We start from the raw sequence: 27,722 nt of genomic DNA, 5'->3' as shown, positions 1-27,722 counted from the left end.
CCTCCTCTCCTCGCTCAACACAAAGCAGCAAACTCAGCACCCATTCTTTTAATCTCTCTTTATATGCTGAGAACCTATATTTGAAGCCTTTGAAAATTCTGGTTCCTATTAAAAAGAAAAGCTCATCTCTTAGTGTTTAAACAAACTATCAGACTGTTCACCTGAGGCTGCTTCCAGGAGGAGAGCCTGACACCCACAGCTCAGGTGACTCAACACAGGCACACCCAGCATCGTGCTCCGACATTTTGCATCCGGCCAACAACATAAAGAGAATGACAAAGCATGTGTCACGTTCTGCATTATTTATTTCTTAAGTTAGAGCACACATCAAGTCCAGCCAGAATATAGTAGGCACGTGGCTGTGGCTATTATTACGTCACATTAAGAAAATAGCTTTTCATATTGCATTTTAATTGCAGTAACACCGTCCTGGAAGAAAAAAGTACCCTCAAGTCAAAGCTGTCTATATATGAGAGGGTTTTAGAGGCAGATTCCCCAAAAGATTCTTTGTTCTTCTTCAAGTGACCCCTTGATGCAAGGAGTGTTTCCCAACCCCAGGAATAGGAAGCGCAGCCAGAGGCGCGGAGATTTTAAAATCACACTTCAGAGACAGATTTCTTGCTGTTTCACATGACACCAAACTGACCATCCCTTTGGACAATGAGGACCAGCCACAGTTGGCACCGAGTCCCAACTCAGGGCACTAATGAGATTTGTCTCCGGCTTCACTGCTCTTAGTGGCAGTGGCAAGCAACACCCACAGTTTACCAGCACCAAGAGTTATAAGCTAAAAGTATCTTTCTGCGCTTGTTAAATCCACATGGCACACTTTATAACGGTCTAGATGTCCAAGGGACAGCAACAGGCAATGCACTCAAATCCACAATGACGCGAGGTAGTTGGAGAAACAAGGAGATCAATGGGGCACTCTGCTGGCCCCATCCATCATCAGTTCCTGTCTAGATGTTCCACTTTTCCTCTTAGAAACCCAAGAACTGCAAAGGAGAGGGTCGTACAACATGCAGCACATCATGTAGAAGGAGCCAGAATACGTGATGGGACATGCAAGTGACAGAGTTTTCCAAATACATTTACCCCATAATAAAATAATCTTAATAAAAACATAATTTAAAGGAAGTGTCAAAAGCCGAGTGTAAAATCAAAGCTGTAAACTCAAAGTTTGAAGGCTCTCTTGAAGAATCATTCCTGTTCAAAAAAAAAATTTTTAGCAATTAAATGATGCATATTAAAGTAGAAAAGTTAGAATTTTTATCAGCTGCCATAGGAAACTATGCTTGTTTTTCATGGCAGAACAGTAGTAGGAGCCAATATGAATAATTGGAAGCTAAACTGGTAATTCCCACAGAATCATACATTTTCAAGATCGCTTATCGAATTATACCTCTGCCCCTATACAAGCATTCTTTTTCCAGAGCTCCCCACCTCTTAACAGTGTCAACAAGCAATTCTCCATTTGTGAGGCAGTCAGAAATTCCATATAGTTGAGCAACTATCTGCCTCCTTTACTGTTAAAGTTTCCTTTCTCTTTATATCAGTTTCTTTTCTTTTTTTTTTTTTTTTAAAGATGACCAGTAAGGGGATCTTAACCCTTGGCTTGGGGTTGTCAGCACCACGCTCTCCCAAGTGAGTGGACCGGCCATCCCTATAGGGATCCGAACCTGTGGCCTTGATGTTGTCAGCACCACACTCTCCCAAGTGAACCACGGGCCGGCCCTTATATCAGTTTCTTAGACTGTCAAACAGCCAACAGCAAACTATTTTCTCAGAGAATTAATGAATCCATTTGTGTTAAATGCTTACCTGGCATGGAGTGAGAACCAAGGCCTCCTCTTGACACTAACTTACTTCTCATGCCTGCCCACTTACTGAAGATTATCACAGGTCAGGTGGCCAATCAGCCAAGGCAAAAGGGGAAATGGTCATGATCATATCGGACAAGCACTGGACCAGCACCAGAGGCCCAGTGGTGGTGAACACGTTGTACACAGGATCAGGGAGGGCCATCTGCCCATGCCTCAGGGAAAGAGCTTCAGGGCACTACACCCACATCCCTGGTTCTCCTTCCAGACCCCACAGATTCCTGACTGACACTTCACCCCTTCTGGTACCCTCACCATAGACTGTATTTCTGCCAACACAGTCCACTTGGTTATCCTAAAGGATTTTTCAATTCATGGCAGTACCCACAATTATTGCACTTTATAAACTTACAAAACCATAAAGACAAACATTCAAAGTCTGTTCCAAAATTATTTGAATTTTAAAGCATTTCCAGAATAAGCAGCAATCAACACAAAACTGTTTTACAAGCAGTATTGGTTTTAAAGCACTTCCTGATGAAAGCTTGAGGTGCTGCAAAACTGACAAATGATGTATTGTCATACCTGTCACCTCCTTCAAGATCTCCAAGTCTGTGGTTATGTGAAACAACAGAGTCTAAGCATCCAGTCCCACCAGAACTGGTAAGATTGGCACCTAATTATAGCAATCGGTAAAGAGACAACTGCCTAGTGACTGGTACCCCCCCCCCCCACTACATCCCCCAAAGCAGGGGAGATGGGTGTGCTGTAACTTAGAGAAGAAGTCATCAATTTTGTGACCTCATCACTTTCTTTCTCTGGCAGATAAAAATTTTCAGCATAAACTTTCATGATATTTTTGCAATCCCAGTATGTTATCACCATTTTTTTTTTTCAACTGAAGCTTAAACATGTCACTTACTTTACCAGATCAGTCATGATTTATTGATGGAAACTTCAATTCAGTGATTTCAGAGTCAGGGGAGCTGCTTCCACTTCTGTCACTATAGGTGTCCCTGTAGAATTTAGATGAATCATTATCTCCCACCAAAAACTCACTTTACTCCCTATTTTTGAAGTCACTACTACTACAGACACACTTGTCTGCACGCAGCAGAAATCAGAAAGACTCCTTACTACGTAATATATTTAGCATGAGGCTGTAAAGGGATTTTCCTCTAGCTACAAAAGATATACATTCCATTTATACTTCAGTCCTGATACCCTAACCACCAACTCAGAGTAACTGGTTTCAAATAAAGGTAACAATGAGGTATAAACCCACCCAGGTCATGGCCTATTCCCCGTGAAAAACCATAGTTCCCCTTAACATGGACCAGAGGGTCCTATGCCAAACGCAGTCTGGTCAGCATCACTGGAACTCCAGTGCTGCAGAGAGGGGGGCCTGGCCAATACACCAGGGGAAGCAGTCTGAGAAAACCCTGGGAAAGGAGAAGAAACCTGTGTGCGAACATGAGAAGGAACATGTGACACCCCTCCAAGGACACCTATCCCAGGCACCTGTGGCTTTTTCTTATGACTGATTGTGACACCTCACTGTAATGAACCAGTGACCACTTATAGGACTAGAGGAGATGAGCTGATTACTGAAGCAAAGAGAGCTCCCACCTGGGCGAGAGCCTGCAGCCTTTCTGGAGGTAATGCGGGAGTCGCCCCACAGAGGCCAAGAGGAGGCCAAAGTATGGGGGGGAGGGCTTGATAGGTCTCGACAGGAACTCAGGGTGGTACTGAACCCCAACAAAAAAAGGATGATCTGAAACACAAATTCAAAAGAAATAGTATCATGTATGTGTACAACGTAAAAGTGGAGAGAAAATCTTGTTAAATGTTTCACATTTCCACAGACCCTAAAATTATTTGAAAATGACTTCTTTGATTGACTCCAGGTAAAGGCAACCCCAAAGCACGAGAGATTTGAAGCCCTCTCCCAACACTGCTGGTCCCTCCCAGCTGAAAGGGCCTCCTTCTGGATCACACCACTCGCCCCGGGTTCCCTTGACTTCCGCCAATTGAGTCATGCAATTCAGGTGAGAGCTAAAGGGGGTTTAGCACCAAAGTGCAACCTCTCATTTTGGAGGAGGAACTAAGGCCAGTGGTTAAACAGCTGCCCAAAGAAGGCCATGTTGGAGGATGAGCTTCTCAGACCTCGAGACCCCTTGTTCACCAAGACCCTTTCCCTCCCGAGACAGCGCTGCTTCCTAATTCTGTCAGGTTAGGAGCAACGACACTCATTTTGTATTTTCCCACATGCCAAGAAAATCTTAAGTTTTTCATCAAATACAACTGCCAACACCACCCTCTCCACAAGTGCACTAACTGGCCAGCCCCCAAAATAATCACCTTCCAACTCCACAATTTCCATTCTCTCTCCCTCAACATCTTGGCCAACAAACTTCAAGCCTTGCTCTTCCAAACACTTTTTCAAGACTGGATTCACCTGTTGAAGCATGAAAAATAATTTTGTTAGCCTCTCAGCTTATGATCTTTCCAAAGTAAAAGAAAGGAGAAAGCGCAAATCCTCACCTCAAATCTGTGGCGATGCCTCTCTTCCAAGTAATCTACATCTCCATAGAGTTTCCCTGGCAAAAAAATTGAACATGTTGGATGTAAAGAATTCCTATTTTACAAAATAATCTACTCACAACCATATCCTGCTTTCCAATTTACTTTTTATCAGCTACACAGCCAGGTCTCCCGAAGGCTACTTCCATGATTCCACCAACCAGTCACCAGATCTTAACAGCACAATATAGACAAATACTTGGGCTTTTGACTCTTTCTGACCACACTAAGGAAAGCTGTAACAAAAACAGACTTTCACCACCACCCTCAAACACATGACTGCTAAAGTACAAAGCCTCTGCTGCTGGAAACTGCCTTGGAAAACAAACTGGGATATACCAAATGGCCAAGGCACCGAGACTAATGTGGGAAAGGGAGACATTTTAAGAGCAATTCAAGTCACAGTCATCAAAGGTCATTAGCCCCTGGTGGCTTCACGGTAAAAAATGCTACATTTGCAAATGGGCTGCTTTACTGACTCATTCAAGGTTGCCTAGTGAGAGCCCCAAATCCACAGGACATAAGAGTTGAAAGGACTGGATGATCATGTTCTCAAGTGACTCTCAAACTGTGCTGCTACAGAACCCCTAGACAGACACAAGTGTGCCTCTGCTAACAGATTAACAGCAGAATTTTCCCAGTGGGCAATGGAAAAAAAATCTAATAAAGTAATTTTCTTAAATATTTTCCTCCTGCAATTTCCCCTAAATGTTGAGCACCTATTAGTACTTGGTTAGAATAAAATTTATTTAGGTTGAACCATATGAAACTGCCATTTTTGTGGGACAAAAATTGTCGAATATCAGCAATTTCATATGGTTTGACTTAATAATGTAGGAAGGTAACAGATTACAATGGATTTAACCTAATTGCCTCATTGTGTTGAGTTGTCCGCAGCCTAGGCCCCTGACTGCACTGCTGGCGACCTTTGTAAGACTCACACCACTTCTCTGGCTATTACAGTGCATCCTAAAAGAACATGAATAAGAGGAGAAAAAAGAACTTCAAAAGCAAGGGGGGAAAAAAAAAAAAAAAAAAGCCAGCCTGGCTCTTCAGAGCCATGGCACCACACTAAGACACGTGTCCTGGATATGCTGTGCCGAAGGCTGAGCCAGTACAAGGCAGCTCTTACTCATGACTGAGTTCTTGGTCTGGAACAGGGTTCTCCTCTTGCCCAGCCTCATGGTTCCGCCCATCTGCCCAGGATTGTGTTCTGGCATGTCTATGACCTGGAGATGTTCAAAAAACAAACACGGACTACCAAACTCTGTTTCTGTTAAGAGACAGACCTCCTTCACTGAATGGAACAAGCCTGTGAGTAGGTTCAAATTCTCCAGCCTTTCCATATAAGACCATCTTTTGTCACAAGGGAAAATGCCTCCCAATAATCATTTTTTAACCTTTGTTGGGCAGGGGTTCAATCCTTCAGCTTGTCCTCATGATCTGCAGGAACATACACAGCCACTCCCTCTGTTGGCTGTTTCTGCCCCAGCAATTTGGACTGTAAGTGCTACTGGGCATAGCACATTCTAAGAAAGACTATTACAGTAGCACGGATACATGACTAGGTACGTTACAACACGTCTCTCTCCTCCATCAACCTGATGAGTTTCTTAAAGGCACAGGATGCAGGGCTAGCACCTACTCGGAGCTTAGCAAGCATCTGTGGAACGGGTGGGCGGTGGCACCCCAGCAGGAACGGTCCAGCTCACCTCTCAGCCCAGTGCTCCTGAGTACCTCCTCACCTCCAAGGCCTCCTCTGTGTACTGCTCCAGCCCACTGCAAAATCCCATGCCTCAAAACCTTTGTTCTTCTCCTCCTGAGGTCTTAGTATTAATGAGTTCAATTTCAGGTCAACAAACATATACTGATGCTGTCTAAGTACCGTGAGATCAAGAACTTTGTCCAGTTTATCACAGTGTCCTCAGTGACAAAAACAGTCCCTAGCAAAGATAGGTACTCAATATTTGTTGAATGCTGAAAAAAATAAATGCCCTCCACATGCCTGTCACCCCTGCTAGGGATTCAAAGATGAATAAAAGCTTTGCCGCCCCATGAGTCTTAACACAGCAGAGTACGAGATGTAACGAGAGGTGAGCTGGCCTGGAAAAGCAGCTGGTACTGTTAAACAAATCAGTCCTATATCTCAGCAGTTAATAATGAACCTAGCTCCCAGGACTGTTGCTGGAGATTACATGAATGAATATATAAAGTGGTGAGAACATGGCTGGCACCTAAGTGTTTCATATTAGTATTATTTATAAAGTGTTCCTGGCAGCTGGGGGAAGCAGGGATGGAGAATTATTTTAATCAGGAATCCCTCTAAGTTGGTCTTAAAAACTTTCAAATTTATACTGGGAAAGATTAGTGAGGAATTACATAACGAAAAGTAGAAGTTTTTCCTATCCAGGAGATATGAAAGTGTAAGACCTCAGCGTTCTCTGGGATGGACCCAAATGGTCTCAATTCCTGCCTTTAACCATCAATCATGTTCACAAACTCCCCTTCCACACCCTTCCAAGCCCTGTGGAGATTCAAACACTCAGCTCACCACAGGATGGCTGGTCTTAGGGTCAAACTCTGTAGAATTGGCATCTGAAAAGTCAAAATACTTGTGTTATGAAAATAGTTACAAACAAAACTGAATATTAACCAGTTTCATTGCTATACTCTAAATCACAATTTCCCTCCTCAGTTTAAACTCATTCAAACAAAAACCAGGGACAGCAATTTTAAGACATAAAATACTCAACACAAACACAGGTGAATTTTTTCTATTAAATTTGTAACTCTCTGAGAAGCCCAGCTGTACAAAATGGGGGACATAAAACTAATGGCATTACCTAAATAAAGATTATTAGGTTATATAATCTTATATAATTAGGTTATTATAATCTTTATTAGACATAACCTAATAATCTTTATGTAGGTAATGCATCTTTACGACAGTTCTTATACTGTCGTCTTAATTTTTTTACTTTTTGTTTCCAACTCACTCCAAGATAAGTACACATTATTTCTTCTATGTTTCTTTCATCTCCAGCATCTACTACATTGCCCTGCTCGATTGCCTTGCTCAGTAGCTAAGTCAGAAATTAACTGATTTCAACCCAAATAACCTTTCTATCCTTTATTAAACTTACTGTCTAACCGCAAGCAAAACCACTAAAGACTAAAAGGAAAAGGACCAAGTTCCTGGTACTGCACGTCTGGTTCCTTCAGTGTGAATGCTAGGTACTGTTCCCCTCCTGGCCTGAACCAGGGCTCAGTCTCAACTGAAGGGTAAGCTCATCACCAGGTTAGCCACCCACCTGGGAACCCAAGTGGGCAGCAGAGGGATGGGTCCAGAGAGCCCAGAAAGCCAGCTCTGGGGTGACGGGGTGATAAGATAGCACGTGCCAGGACTTAGACGCCAGAACTAAAGGGCATGCTGCCTACCAAACCCAGCCACCGTCCCTCCAGGGTTACTGTGAAGCAGTCTCTCAGAAAGTGGGTGAAATGAAACCCAGCCCTGACCACAAGCCAGCCATTAAGAATCAATTATACTTTGTAAAGCCAGACTGCTTTTATATTCCTTCAGGTTGCTTTGTTTATTTTTCATAGAACTTAGAAGGTCTTTCCGAAAATCTAGTATTTGTCAGTGAGGCTACAGAATGAATGGGCTGTGGCAGATTATCCCATCAGTGGCCCCAATGAAACACACTCCCAGTACTTATATCCTCCCTGAGTGACTCTGGGAGTGGCCTTATGGCTTGCTTTGGCAACAGGACATTAGCAAGCTTGATAAGTGCTTGCACAGTGAGCCTGTCATTTTGGAAGACAGTTGGTCAATGTGTATGAAGAAGCCTGGGCTGAATGATGAGCCACCATGTGGAGAGACCATGTCAACATCCTTGCTGGGCTGAGCACACAGCTAAACGCAAGGCAGTAGTGAGTGATCTCACACATACTACATGGGCCAGAAAACCAACCTGCTTAGTCGACCCAGGACACTGAGAAATAATAAATCATTGCTGTTGGAAGCCCTGAGTTTGGGGATGGTCTGCTACACAGTAATACACAATTAACTGGGCACAGAACTGATATTATTTGAGCACTTCCTAGTTGCCAGGTACTGCTAGGAGCTATTTACATGCATTATTTCACTTAACTCTTAACAACCATGTGAAGTTGGTACCACTGTTACTCCTGTTTTATAAATGGAGGCTCAGAAAGGCTAAGTAATTTGCTTAAAATCACCCATAATAAGTGATAAAGTCAGAACTTTAGCCCAAGTCTAACAGCCCCAGAGCCCAAGTTCATAATAACTGCATGAACCTCGCTTGGGCCAAGGTCTTCTTGCCAGGCACAGCTCCAGGATAATGGCCATGCTGATCAAAATGAGAAAACCTCAAGAATGGGAAGTGCGGGGGCAAAAGCCCAAGGGCTGCGTGCTCAGTGGTGCTCTCTCCTTCCTGTGGAGGAGCCACGCTGCACCTCAGTAACCGAGGCAGCCCCTTTACAGCAACGCCCTGAGGTACTGAGAAAGCAGGCCTGTCCTCCACAGCTCCTGCTCACCTGAGATGCAATAGGCTTCATGCCCTCCAGGAAATGTGTAAGCAGGAACTTACACATTGAGTTCCTCAATGCACTTACCTTGCCATCCCAGCATATTTCTTGAAAATTCAACCACCGCCAACTGCATTCCTAAGCACACACCTTCCGGGTGGAGGGGAGAAACAAATGAAGCTCTATTGAAAAGGCAGCTCCTACATTTCCCACCAGCCTGCCACACAGACTCTGTCCTGCTTGTTCACAGAATTATAATCACAAGCTCAACTTCCTGCTGCAACCAAGCACTCTCTGCCATTATGCTCGATCTGCATTAGATTTCAAAAACTGGGTCTAAGTGTACATAACGATTCTGGGTTTCACGGAGTTATCCAATTTTAGAAATAAGCAATGTTCTATTCAGTACTTTAAAATTCAAGTTTTCTTACCCTCTCTCATTAAGTTCTCATTTACAAGTGATCAAGTTGAAAATTACTAAAACCTACGGTAGCACAAGCAGGCACCCAACATCACTTTGCCTAATTATAGACAGCTGGTGTGCCAAGGGAGGAGGGTGTAAAACTCCACCTCATGTGCACTGCCAACAGGTGGGTTCATTAAATGGCCAGGACTTCCTGATAGTTCATGCTCTCAGAATTCCATGACATCTACATTACCTCACAAGCATAAACCTTCCATATTAAGAGTCTGAATTTCTCCCAAAGAGAACCAAAAAGGCTTCTAGTTGAACTGCTGTCTGGAAAGACAGCATGCATATTTCGTTGCAGTACTCTCCCCAGTCTACCTACAGGCTCCCACATGGCACCTCTCCTCAGTCTTCCTAGTCAGAGTGAAGAGCGTGCTGCATGGCTCCTTACCCAAAAAAGGCTTTTTCTGTTTTCGAGCCCAGGCAATTGCTTGGATTTTTCCTTCTGTTCCTCGAACACCAAACCCTCCTGGAACCAGCACTCCACTGCACAAGAGAACAAATCATCAGGCAGCTCCCCTTTTACACTAGCCCAGCTTGCAGTAAGCACCCAAGGAGTCACTGCCAAGACATTGATGCCATGAAGTTACCCATATATTCTGCTACTGGGACTATGACTGTTTTATTTAAAGACTGTCAGTGAGCTGTATGTAAAACTATGAACTCAGAAACTGCATACAAAACCATGGAGTTTTCTTAGTAACATGAGAAAATGCTTATTACTATAAATGAAAAATAAAGATGCTATACGTAACTGTAATACTGCTACTGCACTTTTCCCCAGCACTGAGTTGTTCATAATTTTTAGCATACGTTAACATAAATGCAATTTATTTTTACCTTGTGGCTTAAGGTGCTCCCCTGAGTGGGAAAGAAGCCATTCCCCATCAGCTCTGTGTGCCGTGCTAACCAAGAGTCTCAAGAGTAGCTCTAATAATCAACTGTTCTAGTGAACCACAAATTCTTGCTAATTTTTTACTATTATAAGTAGCAGCTGCCAAAAACAATTTAGGAGACTACTGATGGGTACTCATCAAATGTTTTGGATGAAAAATCTTTAAGCTTCATTAACAGATATATACAGCAAACAATATCAATAAAATTAGAACAGGTTTTCTTCAGATCCAGCTATATTGGTAAGCTGTATTTTTGTAAGCCTTAAATCACACAGTGTATAGTCTATTCAATAATTAAAAAGTATTTTAACAGGTAGGTTACCTACTGCTAGCACATGAAATCATAGGACTTTGCTCATCAAAACACACCCAAAACCCTGGAAAACAAAGGCAGAGCAGACTACTCACTGAGCACTGCAGAGCTTCTGCCAGGCTTCATGGTAGCGCACCGGCTCTTCTTGTAAGGTGCTCAACTCCAAGTCTGTAGAATCGATGTACTGAGGAGTACGCAGACAGGAGAGAAAAGAAAGAGGCTCATGACCCCAGACGATGCTTTTCATAGTTTCTACACAACATTACCAATGATCCATCTTTCTTAATTTTGGTTGTAAAGTGATAAGCTTAATATATTTAAATTTAATAATAAGTAAAAATTTTTTAAATATAAAGTTTTAAAATACAAGAGTTTCCTCCAAAATCATTTAACTTCCAAATTCGTCTCCATCCACTCTGTCCTCCATCTGTTTAGGATCTTGTCTCAGCTAAGCCACTAGAGCAAATGCTAAAGTGTTCTGTTCAAATGACACTCTTCCCAGCCCATCTGCCACATAGTTTTTTTTTTCTTTTTTAACTATATTGAAATATAATTTACATATAATAAAATACAACCATTTTAAGTATAACTTTGATGAGTTTTGTCATACATACATATGAAGATGTGGCCACCACCCCAATCACAATATAGGACATTAGTTACCGTCATCCCAAAACATCCCCTCTGTCACTCTGCAAATAGTTCCCTCCCTGCCTCCTACCCCAGACAACCTCCAGCCTGAAATCTATCACCACAGATGAGTTTTGCCACTTATAGAACTTCATATAAATGGACCCAAACAGTACATAGCCTTTTGTGGCTTCTTTTGCTCAGTATGTTTTTGACATTCATCCATGTTGTTGTGTATATCAGTAGTTTGCTCCTTTTTACTACTGCGTAGTTTCCACCATATAAATATACCACAGCACGTTTATCCACTGACTTGTTATGAACATTTGGGTTGTTTCCAGATTTGGGCTATTATGAATAATTCGTCAATTTGTATAAAAATCTTTTTATGCAGACATGTTTTTGTTTCTCTTGAGTAAATGTCTGGGAGTGGAATTATTGGGTCATATGTCTACCTTATATGAAGCTGCCAGATTGTTTTCTAAAGTGGTTGTACCATTTTACATTCCCAGCAGCAAGGTGCCACATCCTCACCAACACTCACAGCCACTCTAGTGAGTATGTGTTGGTATCTCATTGTGACTTCATTTGCATTTATTTCCCTGACAACTAAAGATACTGAGCATCTTTTCATGCACAGTTTGAGCATCCCTAATCCCAAAATCCAAAATACTCCACAGAGCACAGTGTTACAACACCAAGGTCAAGGGTTCGGATCCCTGTACCAGCCAGTTGCCAGGAAAAAAAAAAAAAAAAAAAAAACAGAACGAAATACTCCAAAATCTGAAACTTTTTGAGCACCAATATGACACTCAAAGGAAATGTTTTTTGGAGCATAGACCCTCGCTGGTCTGTGTGCAGACAGCCTCTAATTCATACTTTCCATCCAATAAGTTCCCAACTGTTCCACATCTCTAAGCCCTTGGACATGCTCTGCCTCTGTCAGGAATGCCCTTCCCTCCTATCTTCTCCATCCTCCCCAACCCACTTGGGGCCCCTCCTTGAGGAACCTTGCCTTCCTCATATGACAGATTCATCCTCCTTCCTGCATGCTCCCTTCGTACCTAAGAAACTCAGCATTCCTTGAAGACAGAGACTGTTGACTTTTTATTCATCTCTTCATCTTTACCATCTAACACATGGTAACCACAGACTAACTCCACATGGATAAAATAAATAAACGACGGAAAGAACTAGCAAAAAATAAGTCAGAGTAATATAACAGGATCCTCAAGTTCTTAAAACATATATATCAGGTCGTTCTGCAGGAACCTGTCTGCCAGCACAAAGTAAATTAAATTCGCATGCTGATAAACTCCTGGAGAATAAGAGGCAAACCCCAATACCAGTGGTGGGTCCGGCCGCGGTTCTGGCCCCGGTTAATGCTCTCAGCACTGAGCTCCAACTTCACTTTTAACTTTTCATCTCTTCTGAAAAGCTCCAGCTGGTGATCTTGGAAAAGGTATAAAGGGGACAGGTAGAAGGATTTCCAAAGAGAGCTACTGCATATAGCACTTACAATAAGCCAGGCACAGTTCTCAGCACTTTATGTTAACTTGTTTAATTCTTACAGACACCCTAGGAGGAAGGTACTGTAACTGTCCCTTTTTGAAGATGAAAGTGAAGCACAAAGAGCGGGCTTAGTAAGCTATCCAGGGTCACACAGCCCACAGGTGACAGAGCCAAACTTTGAGTCCTGGCCACCCATCCCTGGAATCCAACGTCTTAACCTGGACACTCTACTGCCACCTGTAGAGACAGGCAGGGTAATGCCCTGACATTTTACCAGCTCAGCTTCTGCCCACCATGTCACAGACCAGAACACAGATAACTACCATGAGTGCCACCCATGTTCCAGGCATCAGCTGGGTGACTGGACACATTTCAGAGAAACTGCACAGCTCTCTGAGGTGGATATCATCATTCCCACTTTACAGGTGCAGCCCACATGCCAGCTAAGTGTCCGAGAGACACCAGGTCTCTAGAATGCTTTCTAGGGAGTGCTATTAATTATGCAATGTGCCTCTGGTCCACCAGGGCTCATAGGGCAACTTTATTTGACCACCTCATATTCAGATCCAAGCATTCAGTCTCCCTCAACTTCCATTCTGACCATCTCTTCCCTTCTTTTTTTTTTTTTTTTTTTTTTTTTGTGGCTGGCCGGTATGGGTATCCAAACCCTTGACTTTGGTGTTCCTTCCTTATTTCCTGAAAATGCTCTACTGTTTTCTCAAAGCCAGGAACCAACCACAGATCTTTTTAATCCCTAAAAAGAAATTCAGAGCTCCAAAAATATAGAGCAGATAGGCATGCAGCATTTACAAGAATAGAGAATGCTTCCCTGGTCACCCTTGACTGTACCTACACCACCTCTCCTTACTTTGATTTCCAGTTTGTGGTTGATGGCCAGAGCAGAATGCTCCAGAGCTTTAATGACAGAGGCGTAGGAGTCTGAGAACTTGGTGTATTTGCCCACCAGGGCAATAGAGCACGTCTCCAGCAAGCGATCGTATCTACCAAACAAAGGTCAAGAAACATCCGATTATATCTCATGACATACACATCACCATAAGATCAAAACTGCTTTTCAAAAAGAAAAACATGTCTGAGAAGAATAAAATGGGAGCAAGTATTATCTGAATTCTGTGTACAGACCAATAAAGAGAAGGCAATTTTCAGATCAACAGGGCAGGCTTTGGAAAGAAAGTAGGATTTTAGAATCTGTTACAAAGAGTCAGTTTCAAAATCTCACACAAATTTTTTTAAGAAAAAAATTTAAATCTCAAAGGGCAAAAAAATTAACAGATATGGACAATTCACAAAAGTTAATGTGATGATGAAAGAGCCAAATAAATTATGGGAAATTCACACAATTGAAAAGCCCATAATTATTAAAAATTTTCATTGTAAAGTACAATTAGTAACAGAGCAAAATGTTTATAATGTTTTATGAAAAAAGGATCATAAAACTGTGCCATTTTGTCAGCTACATGTAAATGACAAACACTGAAAGGGAAGTCAAAATGAAAATAAATATCACAGATGATGGAGTGAGTGCTCCCTTGGCAATCGTCACATTGACTCTGCAGCTACAATGAGGCACACCCATTGTTCTCGGACACTGACACGACTAAGAGCATCACAGAGCTTTCTGAGGAGGCAGTGTGGTAGGACGGTCTTCCAAGTAATTAGTGAAGCCAGCAGTACACTCCTGCTGATCCCTTTCTGGTGTGGAATGAGTGGCACATTCCCAAACACAGCTCAGATATGGGGGATGCCACTCAGGAGTGCTCCAGCCCTCATCAGTCATTCATGTGGGCTTCGGGTATGCACACTCACCTGCTGCCACTGGGACACCTGTTTGCGCTGACTCTAGTCAATAAGAGCCAAGAGTGACGGGATGTATCCTGAACTCACTGTCTGGGGGCCTGGGGCCTGGCCCAGCCCTGCCAGGAATGCCCCATCTGTGCTGCAACCACATGCCAGCTAAGATCTTTTTTTAACATTCTGAACATCTCTTAGCATTAAAAGCTTTCCTAACATGAGCTGATAGCAGAAGTGCTAACATGCTTCACCAAGAGCTGAATTCCCTGAACCCCTACAAAAGAGAGAAGTAAGGCCGCAACTCCCAGCCCTTCATCATGAGGCAAACCTGTCCGCCATCTCTTTCCACTTCATCAGCATTTTTCGTGGCTGCCTCTCAATAGGCAGGTCAAGTCTTCGGAGAAAATAATCTACAACCCCCTGCTCCTCTAGTAACAATGGGACTCGGTAGATGGATGAGACATCGTGGACACAGATCACCTGTTTTAAAAAAAAGCAAGATATTTAATAAAAACGAATGAAAAACTAACTGGGCTTACATCCTCCTACTACCTATGTGACCTTGTGAAAATATTCTGAATTTGAAAACAGAAAAAAGGGCAATTTTCTAGAAAAATATAAATTACCAAAGATGACTCAAGAATACAATAGAAGGGCCGCCTTACAGTCGCCTCCATAATGCTCAGTCTTATAAATGGGTTGCTCTTATTTTAACTGTGCTGTTTCATTCTCCCCTCACTAGGCCAGCTGAGCTCTCCTGCTTGGTCTCTTGATCCTCAAATAATGTAGCAGTAAAAGTGAAAACACACACACACACACACCACCACCCCCCACACACATACCCCAGGCTCGCCCCCAGCATGTGAGACACATGGGCAGCCCAGAGAAGGAGGTGACTCACTCTGAGGGTTGAGGTTAAGGAGGTTTGGCAGGAAAAACTCAGACAATACTGTGTCCTAATAAGACCCTGAAGGATAAAAATGAATAGGACACTGCCAGACCAGCAGGCAGAGGGGGACACTGATTCCTGACAAATTACCAAGTGCAAAAGCACAACAGAAAGACAATAGAAAGATTGTGGGGTGTCAGGGAGCCGAGAGACATTCAGCTTGGTTGAAGCATAAATATACAAGGAGTGGGGAGAGAGAAGCAGGAGAGGTACAAGTATGTTTGGAGAACCACCAGAGGGAGGGAATGGTGAATCACAGAGCCTCTGGCTATCTATCACTTCTAGGGAATAGTCAAATAAAAAGAAGCCTCATGAAACTGATTAAGAGGCTTCAGGACAACTAGCAGCAAAAAATCATTTATGTAGAAAAGGAATTTCTACTTACTTGTTCAGGTTCAACATGGCAGAACATTGATATTTTCTCTTTCACTGATGTGTCGAGAGGATTTGAGCACCTGCACACAACCTAGCAGTAAAGGGAACAAGATGGTTTAGATAGGAGGAAGGGGTTACAAAGTTGTGAGTTTTTCCTGATTGATATTAAAATAGATATACCATTGTTAAGATGGATGAAAACATTAACTTTCAGCACAAAGAAAATATTATTATCTGTTTTCCAAACTGAAATTGCTAAATCCCAAATTGGAGAAACATAAGAGAATGAAAGTAAATGAACAAAAAGACTAATGAAGTGCAAGAACTAACTGGGGCTTTCTTCCTTAATGAATGTTCTTGGGTAGGAGGGAAAAGGAAAACAAACAAAGGACTGCACGGAGAAAGAAGGCACAGGGAGTACAAGACCTCACGCATGCCGGGCAAGAAAATCTTGCAAACTACAGCCCCAGTCCAAAGCACTAATCTATTTTCTCCACCATCTATTATCTACCATCAAAAGTACACCAAGAAGACAAAGGTCTTGTCTGTCTTGGAGGAGTGATTTTAATTAGACATAAAAGGTCACACTGAAACCAGGTAATCAGGAAATCTTACCAGATCTGGGGAAAGCCCAAGCCCTCTAAGTTCCCGAACACTATTCTGGGTGGGTTTAGTCTTCTGTTCCCCTGTTGAACTTGGCTGTTTTACAAAAGAAGAAAAAAGTTAGTTTCTCATGATAATGAATTTTCAAATATGACTTTTCCCTGAACCCCTTTTACTAGAGAAATAGATAATTTGATCATTTATGTAATTTAACTTTTATTTTTGTCAATGTTACACATGCATATATTTTAGAGTCAAACAGTTTTTACAGGGGTTGTCCTAAAGAAGAGATACCCAGCCCTCATCCACCCTCTCCCACTTTCCAAACCCTAGAAACAACCACTCTCCAACTCTTTTAATCGATCTTCCTGGAATGCTTTATTGCTACTTCCTGACATTTAGTTTGAGGCATTTTCTGTTGATTTCCCTATTAAATGAGGGTCCCGCCTTCTCTCTCATTCCCCTGTCCCCATTTAGACATACACCCTTCCTGTGCCTGCAGCCCTCTCTAGGATTTATACACTTGTATTTCTCTACTGCTCACAGTTAAACCCTGTGCCATGGTTTTCCTTTCTGCACTAAATTATCTTTATTCTCCTCTCACATTTAACAAATAGATTTGCTCACATGGAATTCTAGTTTGGAAATCATTTTCCTTTAGAATTTTTAATGAAACAGCTTCACTATCTTTTAGCTCCCAGTATTGCTGTTGAGAAGTCCAATGTCATACTGATACTTGATTTTTCTCTTTAGAAGAAAGTATTTTTCTCTTTAGAGCCTTTTAGAATTTCTGCCCCATTTTTCTGAACCTTCACAACGATGTGCCTCAGTGTGGGTAATTTTTCATCCAATATGCTGCGCCCTCAGTGGGCCCTTTCAATCTAGAAACCATGTCTAGAAATGTCCTTGAATTGTTTACATCAAGGGTCAGAAAACTTTTTCTGTAAAGGGCCAGATAATAAATATTTTAGGTTTTCTGGACCATATGGTCTTTATCACAACCTGCTGTTTTAGTACAAAAGCAGCCACAGACAACACAGAAACAAATGGAAGCAGCTGTATTCCTATACACTAAACTCTACTGTAGGCTGATTTGGCCCATGGGCCATAGCTTACTTACCCCTGGTTCAGATTACACTTCCTTTTCCATTTCTCTGTTATTTTCTAGAAATCCTAATTGTTTGGTTGTTAGAACTCCTGGACCAATACTCTAGTGTCTTTTTGTTTCATTTTTTTGTTTGTTTGGCAGCTGGCTGGTACAAGGATCAAACCGTTGACTGTGGTGTTATCAGCACCACGTTCTAACCAACTGAGCTAACTGGCCAGCCCAGTCCTCTAATTTTCTTACCTTTTCTCTCCTATTTTCCATCTCTTGGTCCTTCTGCTCTACTTCCTGGGGCATTTCCTCAAATCAATTTCTCTTAATTTTTTCATTTATCCTATCCAAGTTTCGATTTCCAAGAATTCTTTTCTGTTTGCTGAAAGTTCCCTTCTTATGGCACCCAGTTCTTGTTTAATGGATGCTGTTTATTTCCTTTAAATTCTCTAAGGATATTAATGACAGGCTGTTTTACTTGTTTTATTTTTGAGTTTCCTGCTGCCTAGACAGCCTCAGTTCTCTTTAAGTTTCTTTCTATTGTTTGGTACCTTACATATCAGATGCTTTGTTCCAAATGCATGGTGATCACTAGCTGCCAGCTCACATTTACAAGCTAACTGAAAGACACATGTGGGTGGGAAGGCTTGTCACAGTGGGAATCTGGCTGGCCTGTTTCAATGGAGAGCCCCTGGGAGCAGTGTCTTTTCTCCTGGGCTAGTCATACCCTAGAGAAGAGTCTAAGGGCCAAGCCTGGTTGTGATGATTCTAGAAACCAGGTAGTAGAAGAAGGCAAGATGTCTCAACAGCACATTACACTCAACCTGATATTTGTAAGTTCAGTGTTACTGCCCTCAGCTGTCCCCAGTGCCGCTCGTCTAGAACCCTCTTGAGAGAACAAGTCTACAGTCTTCTGCCAAGGGGGGAGGGGGGATGATACCCAACTATGCACATTAGGGAAGGGAATGTTGGGGTCTACCTCTTCTGAACAGCAGTTAAAATGAGCCTTTTGGGGGTTCTGCAGAGCAAACAGGATTCCTTCTCTGCTTTTCCTGGAGAAGACTCGGAGCTCCCAGTCAGTTTCTACACATCCATCTGCTTTCTAGCTTCCCAATTTTCACTATTAACTCCTCCCCCCAGTATTTATCTTTCTGAATTTTTGTCTTAAAAAAACAAACAAGCAAAAAAACCCTCTTCACTCTAGTTTTACCATGTAATAAAGATAAATGCACATGGTCAATCTACCATCTTTAACTGCAACTGCCCTGATACATTTTTCAAAGGTTTTCCATTTGATCTCTTCAAAACTATGAGAATAACAATTTTAAATTCATGAAGAAGTTCTTTATTCCCTGATTCCTGTACCTCAAGTACTGAAAACTATTAGATCTAATAAGTACCAACCTCTTCTCCCTCCTCTCTACCTTCCCCAAAGTGAAACTTCAAACACCTTACCTGAGGAACTAGACTGACGTGAATATTACAAAAGTTCTCTCTTTTGACCTTGAACTGGAACTGACGGAAGGCCTCAATAAAGGGCATGCTTTCTATATCTCCCACTGTTCCACCGAGCTAGAAGAACAAAGTTATTTTAGAACTTAGCCACTAAACCTTTCACTGGTGGCTTAGTTTTCTAACAACTAACTGCTCTGTCATCGCGACTCAGTCATCAGTAACAGTGTAATACAGACTCTCCAGGCCTGTATAATGTCAGTTAATGGGAATTAGACATTTCTTTGGGTTGAGGTTACTTTTTTGGATAGGCTCACTATTCCCCAAGGTTACTACGGATCTTTCCACGCCATTTCAAGAAAAAAGTCAGGTGAGAGAGGTACCAGGAATTTTACTTGCATGAATCACAAAGCAAAAACACCTACATCTTATCTTTGTTAAGCATAAATAACTTTTGTATGAAAAAACATCAGTTATAAATAAACTGCAGCAACTTCTTGAGTGTCCTGTTTTTGAAGGAACATTGAGATCCAACAGTGAGGCTAAGCTAAGCAGAAATACAGGAACTGAAACCAAATGAAGCTCATTTAGAGATGAATGTTCCTGCCAGAGGAAAGCAGGTCTGCTGACTTTCTCAGGAGATAGATGAAAACGTGTCATGCCACCCTTATTGGTACAATCCTTACTAAGTCAATCCATCAATGCTGTAAAAGGAGTATCATTTAGACAAGTATCGCTTTCCCCAGTGTGGCCATTCCACACCACTACTGCTTGTGCCCTCACATGCCACACTGCAACATACTGCCCTGACAGAGAGAGGAAGACCAGGGCTTCGCTGGGAATCAGTTGTTGACTACTGACTAGGGAGATGAATAAGCACACTCGTTCACATATGCAGGAATCATACAAACCTCAATAACACACACTTGAGGCTCTAGGCCATCTTCATCTACAGGTATTAATGCCTGTCTCATGACCCACTCCTGGATGGCATCTGTGATATGAGGGACAACTGGGAAAAAGAAAAGAAATATGCAAATTACATTTGTCCATCAGCATTGCTTGAGGCAAATACACTCATTGTTAAAACAAACTGCTGCACTCTTTGCCTGGACACAGTAGCAATGGGGTCATAAAAATACTTTAGAGGACCTCTTTAAATGGTCTTAACAAATCTTTGGGCTCACACTCCCCGCAGCCTCCTTCCCAGATTTTCAAGTTGTTGCTGGAAGCACTGCAAGAAAATAAAATCCTAGAGTGGTGCCCTGACCACATGGAGCCCCTGCCCCTGTGCAGAGTCCACACACCTTCTGCCCACACACCAATGTAATGATGGGGCCACCTCTGTTACTCACAGCCTAAGGGACTGCTGAGCCCTATTCCATTACACTTCACTTACTACAGGGTAGACAATCCACTGCAGAGAGACAGAGCAGTACAGCACAATTGCCAAGAGCACGGTATCTGGGCCAGACTGCCTAATTCAAATCTCTGCCCCACCACTCATAAGCTGTGGGTCTTTGGGCAAATACTTAACAATTCTTAAGCTTGTTTTCCCCATCTGTTAAGTGGAGGTAACAGCTTCTACATCATAAAGTTGTGGAAATGTTATGAGACAGCACCTGCAAAATGTTCAGCTGAGTGCCTAGCATGTCGGTGCTCAGTAAATGCCAACTATTGGTAAATACTTCTTAAAAATCATAGTTGGCCTCAGACTGCATGTTCCTAAGGGGCAGAGATTACTGTTTAACTCCAGGTTACTGGAACTAAAGAGCAGAGCCTCATGCACAAGGATATTCATTATCTATTCCACGCACAGCCAAAGTGATTTTTTTAAAAATGCAAATCAGAATTCATCACTCCCATGTTTAAACTCTTCAGTGGCTTCCCACTGCTCTGAGTAAAACCCAGACTCCTTGCTGTGGCCGTTACCCACCTCTCTGACCATCCCCATTGGTCACTGTGACCCACAGCCATATCAGCCTCCCTCTGCTCCTTGACCTACCCGGCCCATTGTGGCCTTGGCCACTGTACTTGCTGTGCCCTCCTCCTCCTTCCTCTCTTCCTGTGACAGCCTCAGCTCAAACGTCTTCTCCCTAGAGGCTTCCCCTGACCACCTGCCCAAAGAGGCTTTTCCCAGTCACTCGTCTGTCTTTACCCCACTTGTTTCCTTCACAGCGCCTATCAGACATATTGTTTCATCTGTTTGTTTCTGTCTCTCCCACAGGGAACTTCCACAAGGACAATGACCTCGCTGGTCTTGTCCATCACGAATTCCCAGCACCAGTGAGGGTGTCTGACCACAGTGCATACTCAATAAATATTGATGAATAATGAATAAATGAGTGAATTCATTGGAAGCCTAAAACAACAAACTGTATGATCAAAATCATTTAAATTCCTAACTGATCCTTTCTATGCATCAGGAACTCAGGCAACACTTTATTGACTTAACTCCTTTAATCCTCCTAACGACCCAAGAGGTAGGTGCTATTATTATCTCCATTTTACAGAAAAAGAAACCATGTCTCAAAGAAGTTAAGTAATTTGCCCATATTCATAAAGCTGGTAAGTGGCAGAGCTAAGATCCAAACATGACCTGATTAGCCCAGAATCTGGCCAGGGACCTCAGACCAGAACCAGCTGTCAGTGTGACCTTCAGCTTTCAGTCCAGTAAGGTCTAAAGCCAAAAGGAGATTTGTTCTCATAACTCAGATGAAAACCACTTTTCACCAATCCCCAAAATGTGGATTATACTGCTGCCATTATACCAGACCAGTGGTTTTCCAACCCTCCTTTTCTAAAGCAGCACTTTTCTCAAATGAACACTTGTGCAAAACCCCAAAATAGCAAATAGATGTAAGTGAAAACTGTGCTGCAAAAGCTTAGGAGGACCCAGAAATCCACTTCTAGGACTCCCCCCAGCCCACATGGCACCAATGAACAGCCTAAAAACCAATGTACACAGTGGACATCCATTTCCTTATGACCATCTGTAGACAGTAAGTCCCAGATGCACAGCATACATGCCATCCGGCCTAATGCCCTAATCTAGCTGCCTTCACCACTTCACATTCAATCATTGTGTAAAACCAATAGCTCTCTGGACTCAAATCATGCTGCCTTGGCTGGACTGACAAGCTTTGATGCCATTCACAGAGTGGTAGGGGCTTCTTCAAATTATTTTTTGAGTAAATGGCCACACATTTCTGAATTTTCAACCAAAGACCTATTTTAGTAACAATACTGTGACAATTTCATACTGAAATTGCATAAAAAGTAAATTTTTGTACTCAAAAGAAATTAAACTGCTTAAGATTTCTAAACCTTAAAGGTAAACCAGCATTACCTTGGACGGTTTTCCCCAAGTAATCTCCTTTACGTTCCTTGTTAATGACGTACTGGTATATCTTTCCAGTGGTCAGATTATTGTCCTTGGTGAGGCGGATGTCAAGGAACCGCTCATAGTTACCCAGGTCAAGGTCTACTTCCCCACCATCATCCAGCACAAAAACTTCGCCTGCAGTGAAGAGTGAAAGAACATGTTTAAGTAAGTGAAAAATACATATACCATGGCACAGCTTGAATCATGAAATACAAACAGTCAACAAAGTCTGCATTAACATGACATCAAACAGAGAAATTTATTTCTAGAAAACTAAATATGACACACAATAAAGAAAAATTACCAACCATTCTCCAAACTTCGAACTTCTAGCCTATCAACAAACTCAATCTTAATCAGGAAGAGTTATAAAGTAGCACAGAACAGAAGGAAATGACAGCCCAGAAGGCTGTGGATATATGGGACTTTACAGTAGTATGGCATCTGCTGCAAAGATAAAAGGAATCTTCAGAAAAGTCTCCCAAATGAGCAGAAAAAGATTTAAAGTCTGATAAAAGTATGATTTGATTCAGAACTTATATAAGACATATACATACTAAGGTTGTGATGATTATAAAAATCAACTTCTATGCTACATTTTAGTTCCAAACAAAGTTGTGAGACTGTACAAGTTTCTCCCATTCCTTTGTTTCACATTCATGCCTTGAAACTTCATTCTAGAAACTTTGCCCAGAATGGTTCATTCCCATCATCACAATATAAGACAAGTTCAAAAAGTAGGAAAGGAAAGAAGGTCTTATTTTACCCCTCAGAGAGGTAACTCATGCTCTGCTCAAAATTTGCATTAAATATCACTCCAGCATATTGATCTTTCCTGATGCTATCTGTCACATGAAGATTTTTGCACTAAAGAAACTTATCCTTATAGATTTTTACCTCAACATTAGAGAGTAGGAGTATGAATACAGTATTTAAAAACGTAAGAGGTATGTTTTAACAGTACATCACTCCCAATTTTAAGCAATTAATCTTTGAGGTAACTCAGACATAGTTACACGTCACACAGTTGACAGGTTCTCAGTAACAACCAAGAAGTAAAATGCTATTCACTTACCTCAAAAGATCCTTATTTATGTTATCCAAACAGAATCCCAAGCTTACAGATCTTCCAAATCCAGCATCTATCTGTTGCCTGAATCCCTATAAAGAGGTCCTTTGGCCTCTTTGAATACTTCTACCCAAGGTAACTGACAACTTCTTTTTTTGGCAGCTGGCCGGTACTGGGATCCCAACCCATGACCATGGTGTTATAACACCACACTCTAACCAACTGAGCTAACTGGCCAGCCCATTGACCACTTCTTGAAGTTGGTCACCCCACTATTGGAGGGCATTTGCTATTATAAAGATCTTCCTTATACCGGACCAAAACCTATTTCCTTACAACTTCTATCTACTCATCCTATTTCTAAAGATTGGGGTCACAAAAAATAAGCATATTCCCTCCTCTTAAGTATCTGAAGAAAGTTATGTCACCAGATATCTTTTTCAAGAGAAGTGACAAACTTTCATTCAGCCACCAAAAAGATCATTTCTATTAAAGAAACCTCTAGACTCTAATCACTACTACACTGCTTATTAAAATTTATGCTTCCTCCTATCCAGGTGAGAAAAAACATCATTCTGCTACATTAAGGACCTTTTTAGAAGGCAGGAAATGGAAATTATATACACACAATTCCCAAGAGCTATGTTTTTTCACATGCTACACGATTATTATTTAGAAAGAAAGAAAGCTGCATTTTGCTTACCATGCTCATAAGGAGAGAATGTCCCAGCATCAATGTTAATGTAGGGGTCAATTTTAATTGAAGTTACATGTAAACCACATGACTTCAGTATTGTGCCCACACTGCTGGCAATGATTCCTTTTCCAATTCCTGATATAACTCCGCCAGTAACTAGAATGTACTTCATTTTCCTTTTTGACCTAGGAGGAGGAAAAATTACAGTTAAAATATATTTCAACAAATCAGACATATCTGGGTTCAAATACTGGCTCCACCAATTACTAGCTTGTCAACATATGAACCCTCCTGGAGCCTCAGTTTCCTCAGCTGTATTGTGATTCAGAAAAGTTCTTGTCAGGTTTAAATAGGATTGTAACACATGGCTCTTGGATCACTGAATGGCTTTAGTCAAATATAAGTAGAAAAACAACTGCTACTCAAATAATGTAGCTTTTGTTTAAAGCTTTGACAACTAATAACCTTGAGAGTCAACCTAATTATTAAAAAACCAGCTCTGAACTGGTTGACAGAACACTATGCCCCATATGTTGGCTGACATCATTGCCAGACACTGGGATACCAGGCAGGTGCCTCATTACTTTCTCTACATTGGAAAAAAATTTTCAATCTCGGATAAGCACCTCCAATTCCCCATGTATGAAATGTCTTGCCTAAACTACAATGTATCACCAAGAAAACACAGGTCCTCTAGGTTTAGGAAGATAGACTAAAAGGAAGGAACTTCAACATTTAAAAGGAGTTGCAGCTAAACCGAAAACCTTTTAAAGGTAGTTCTCTCCTATAACTTAATAACAACTTGCTCCTTGCCAGCAACCTCTCCCAGGTATACGATGAAGAAAGACTGCACATATCTGGGGGAAAGGACATCAGGTAATAAACCAGTCTGAAGCACATAATGGACAGAGGACTCAAAGAGAGGGGAGATTAGATGAAATCCAAAGAGTCGGATAGCCATGGCAGGGAATGGAAGAAACAGACTGGATAAGAGAAAAAAGAGGTGGACACAAGGATGGCAGAGTCGAGAGGCAGGTGAAGAAGACAGCACAGACAAGAGGAGAGGAGACAGTGACAGGCTCACTAGTGAGGCTTTATCACTGGTCCACAGCGTCAGAGGCCCCGGAACATCATTTGGTCAGCAAACCCAAATATAATCAACATGAGAAACACAATCACCAAGCAGCAGAGAGTGCTCACTTTGGCATGGTCAGAACATTTTCCTCCTCCAGAAACGTTCGACGGGAAGCCACATTATAATAAAAATAAGAAAGGAACAAGGAAACTGAGGAGTTCTGTTTGAAGTATTCCCCTACCCCGTTTCCCCCCAGAGCAGGAATGAACACACTTGGCAAGGAAATAAGAATGCTCAGAATGTCTTCCCCCTCGGACAGCAAGGAAGATGTTGTCCTGCTCTTTCTATCCTCTGCCGCAGCATTTCCAAAAAGGGTTTTATGGATAGATGAATCAAAGAAATGCTGATTAAATAAAGTCACTCGGTTTCTTTAATGAAAGACCTCTGGGAGTGTTTAATAAGTTGGTGTGCACTGTAACCTCCCAAAAGGAGTGTACAATATGCATTTTTTCCGAACTTACTTCACCCTAAGTCTTCATTATTTGGGGGAAACAATACTGTCACCCTGCAGTTGACTGGTTCCTTATTGACACGTGAAAATCAGATGTGGCTACATTTATGTCCTAACTAGACATATCTCTTACTTATAGACTATACCCTGGTCTCACTGACTAAATTTTGGATTTTCCTAGAAATTCCTCAGAATGGGTTACTTCTACAAGTCTCATCTCATCCATTTACATCTGATTTGCCCCAATTTTACTCTAAGGGTTACACCTTTCTTTGGGGACGATTCTTGCAGTCTCCCACAGTGCCTGGCAATAAATATTCCAAAAGACACAGAGATCAGGGGGGAGGCTGGCAGGACTCCTTCACTCACACTTATGGACTACCTGCTAAGTGACAGCCACTGTACTGGACACTTTGGGGACCACAAAAATGAATCAGATTTGGGTCTGTAGCTCAAGTTACTGGCAGTCCAGCTAGAGAGACAAAACATTTACAAATAAATGAGTAATCCACTAATGGTGGGAAACAGAGGGACAACATATGATGACTATAAAAGGGAAAGAAAGGAGAGCAGAAAGCTTTCAGTGCCAAGTACCATGACCCATCAGAGGAAGGTGAGACGTCCTTGGGGGTGGGGAAGGATCCAGACTGCTCCTGTTTTATAGACTTGACTTGCGATGCGCCCGGAAGGACTGACTGCATGACTTAAAGCATGGGCAAGAGGACAGAGTGAACAGGTAGGTGAGGGGCGTCTACAGAGAACAGAGGTAGGAGCAAGAAAAGAGTAGAGTGGACGGGCAAAGGTGGGCAAGAGGCCAAATCATGCGCAAACTCGAATGCCCAGTCTGAACTTTATTCTGGGGGTGATGGGAAGACATGGAAAGGTTTTCAAGCACTCGAGTAGCACAAATCAAGACGCACCATAGCAATTCAACAAAGATTGAACAAAAGCCTTATTTTTTTCAATGTTGTGAGATCAAGTTCCAGCTCCATCACTCGTGTGCTGAGACCTAGGTCAAGTCACTTGAGCTGCCTAAAGCCCGGGTCCTCACCTCCGTAAAATGGGGGTAAGAATCTCCGCACCGCCCGCGTCATAGGACTGCTGAGGATTCAAAATTATGAGTGAGTACGTAAGGGCACCATGCAAACGTAGTGCACTATGCAAACGTAGTGCACTCTCAACGCCAGCATCCTCACTCGCGGCCGCCGGGAAGCGAGAGAGAGCTGCGTGACCAGCCCGGGGGCGGCGGGCCCGGCGAGCTCAAAGGCCCCTTCCTTCACCGGGCCGGGGCCGCAGGGACCCCCGCACCCAGGCCGCCGAACCCATCCCCCACCGCGGCGGGCCGGTCTGGGACCTGGACCCACACTCCGGGGAGGCTACGCCGGTGCCCTGAGACCAGAGGCCCGAGTAGTCGCAGTAAGGGGCGGCCGCCAGGCTCTCTCGGGGATGGCAGGGCGAAAGGGGCGCCGCGCCTCTACGGCCCTCTCGGCCCCACGAGCCAGGCCGGGTTGCCACGGCGCTGCAGCACGAGCGCCGCGGCCTCTGCAACCGCCCTCGCCCCTGCCGGCCTCTCTCCTCATCCAAGCCGGGCCACGCGGCCCGCGCGCGGGAGCCGGCACCTCGCTAGCCTGGGCCGCCCGCCCCACTCCCATTAGGTACGCAGCCCATTGGGCAGGAAGCCGAGCCACCTCACCCCTGATTGGTGGGGAGCGGTGTCTGTCAGCCGCGCTGTCCCGCGCCGGACTCAGCTCGCGCCGCCAACTGGTGCACTGGAGAACAGTTCCCCCGGGGTCCCTGGAGTCAGCCTACCTGAGGCCGGCTTCAGATACCCTGTCAGCTACAGAGCTCGGTCAGCGAGGCGCGCGGTGAGGGCCCGGCAGCCAGTAGACAACCACGGCCGCATGCGCCCGGCAGTCTTTCACGGGGG

The 27,722-nt window shown here is 42.9% G+C and overlaps 1 protein-coding gene across 2 annotated transcripts; it reads right to left on the bottom strand.

The window, feature by feature from the left end:
- Positions 1-287: 287 nt before the first annotated feature.
- Positions 288-27,722, bottom strand: CTPS1 (CTP synthase 1). 2 transcript variants are annotated; one of them, XM_063104420.1, is made up of 19 exons: positions 27,489-27,722; positions 24,216-24,394; positions 22,408-22,578; positions 19,970-20,070; positions 19,062-19,178; positions 16,523-16,606; positions 15,918-15,998; positions 14,912-15,063; positions 13,640-13,772; positions 10,725-10,813; positions 9,812-9,906; positions 9,039-9,101; positions 6,955-6,998; positions 5,536-5,632; positions 4,365-4,420; positions 4,182-4,278; positions 3,450-3,594; positions 2,743-2,836; positions 288-1,206 (listed from the first exon to the last, which is right to left on the bottom strand). In XM_063104420.1, the coding sequence occupies exons 2-18, from the start codon at positions 24,379-24,381 to the stop codon at positions 2,752-2,754; spliced, it is 1,776 nt and encodes a 591-aa protein (XP_062960490.1). In that variant the 5' UTR covers positions 24,382-24,394; positions 27,489-27,722; the 3' UTR covers positions 288-1,206; positions 2,743-2,751. The 2 variants fall into 2 exon arrangements, with proteins under 2 accessions (XP_062960490.1, XP_062960491.1); XM_063104421.1 differs by having other exon boundaries at positions 27,605-27,722.

Source organism: Cynocephalus volans, chromosome 8 (genome assembly GCF_027409185.1).
Source record: "Cynocephalus volans isolate mCynVol1 chromosome 8, mCynVol1.pri, whole genome shotgun sequence".
Classification (NCBI taxonomy): Eukaryota; Metazoa; Chordata; class Mammalia; order Dermoptera; family Cynocephalidae; genus Cynocephalus; species Cynocephalus volans.
This window is presented reverse-complemented; position numbering and strand designations above follow the sequence as displayed.

Coding starts and splice junctions, on each gene's coding strand:
- CTPS1 (XM_063104420.1), bottom strand. CDS start 24,381: ATGAAGTACATTCTAGTTACTGGCGGAGTTATATCAGGAATTGGAAAA. Junction 20,071..22,407: donor CTTGGGGAAAACCGTCCAAG/GTAATGCTGGTT, acceptor TCTTTTTCCCAG/TTGTCCCTCATATCACAGAT. Junction 15,064..15,917: donor GCCATGTTGAACCTGAACAA/GTAAGTAGAAAT, acceptor TTTTTAAAACAG/GTGATCTGTGTCCACGATGT.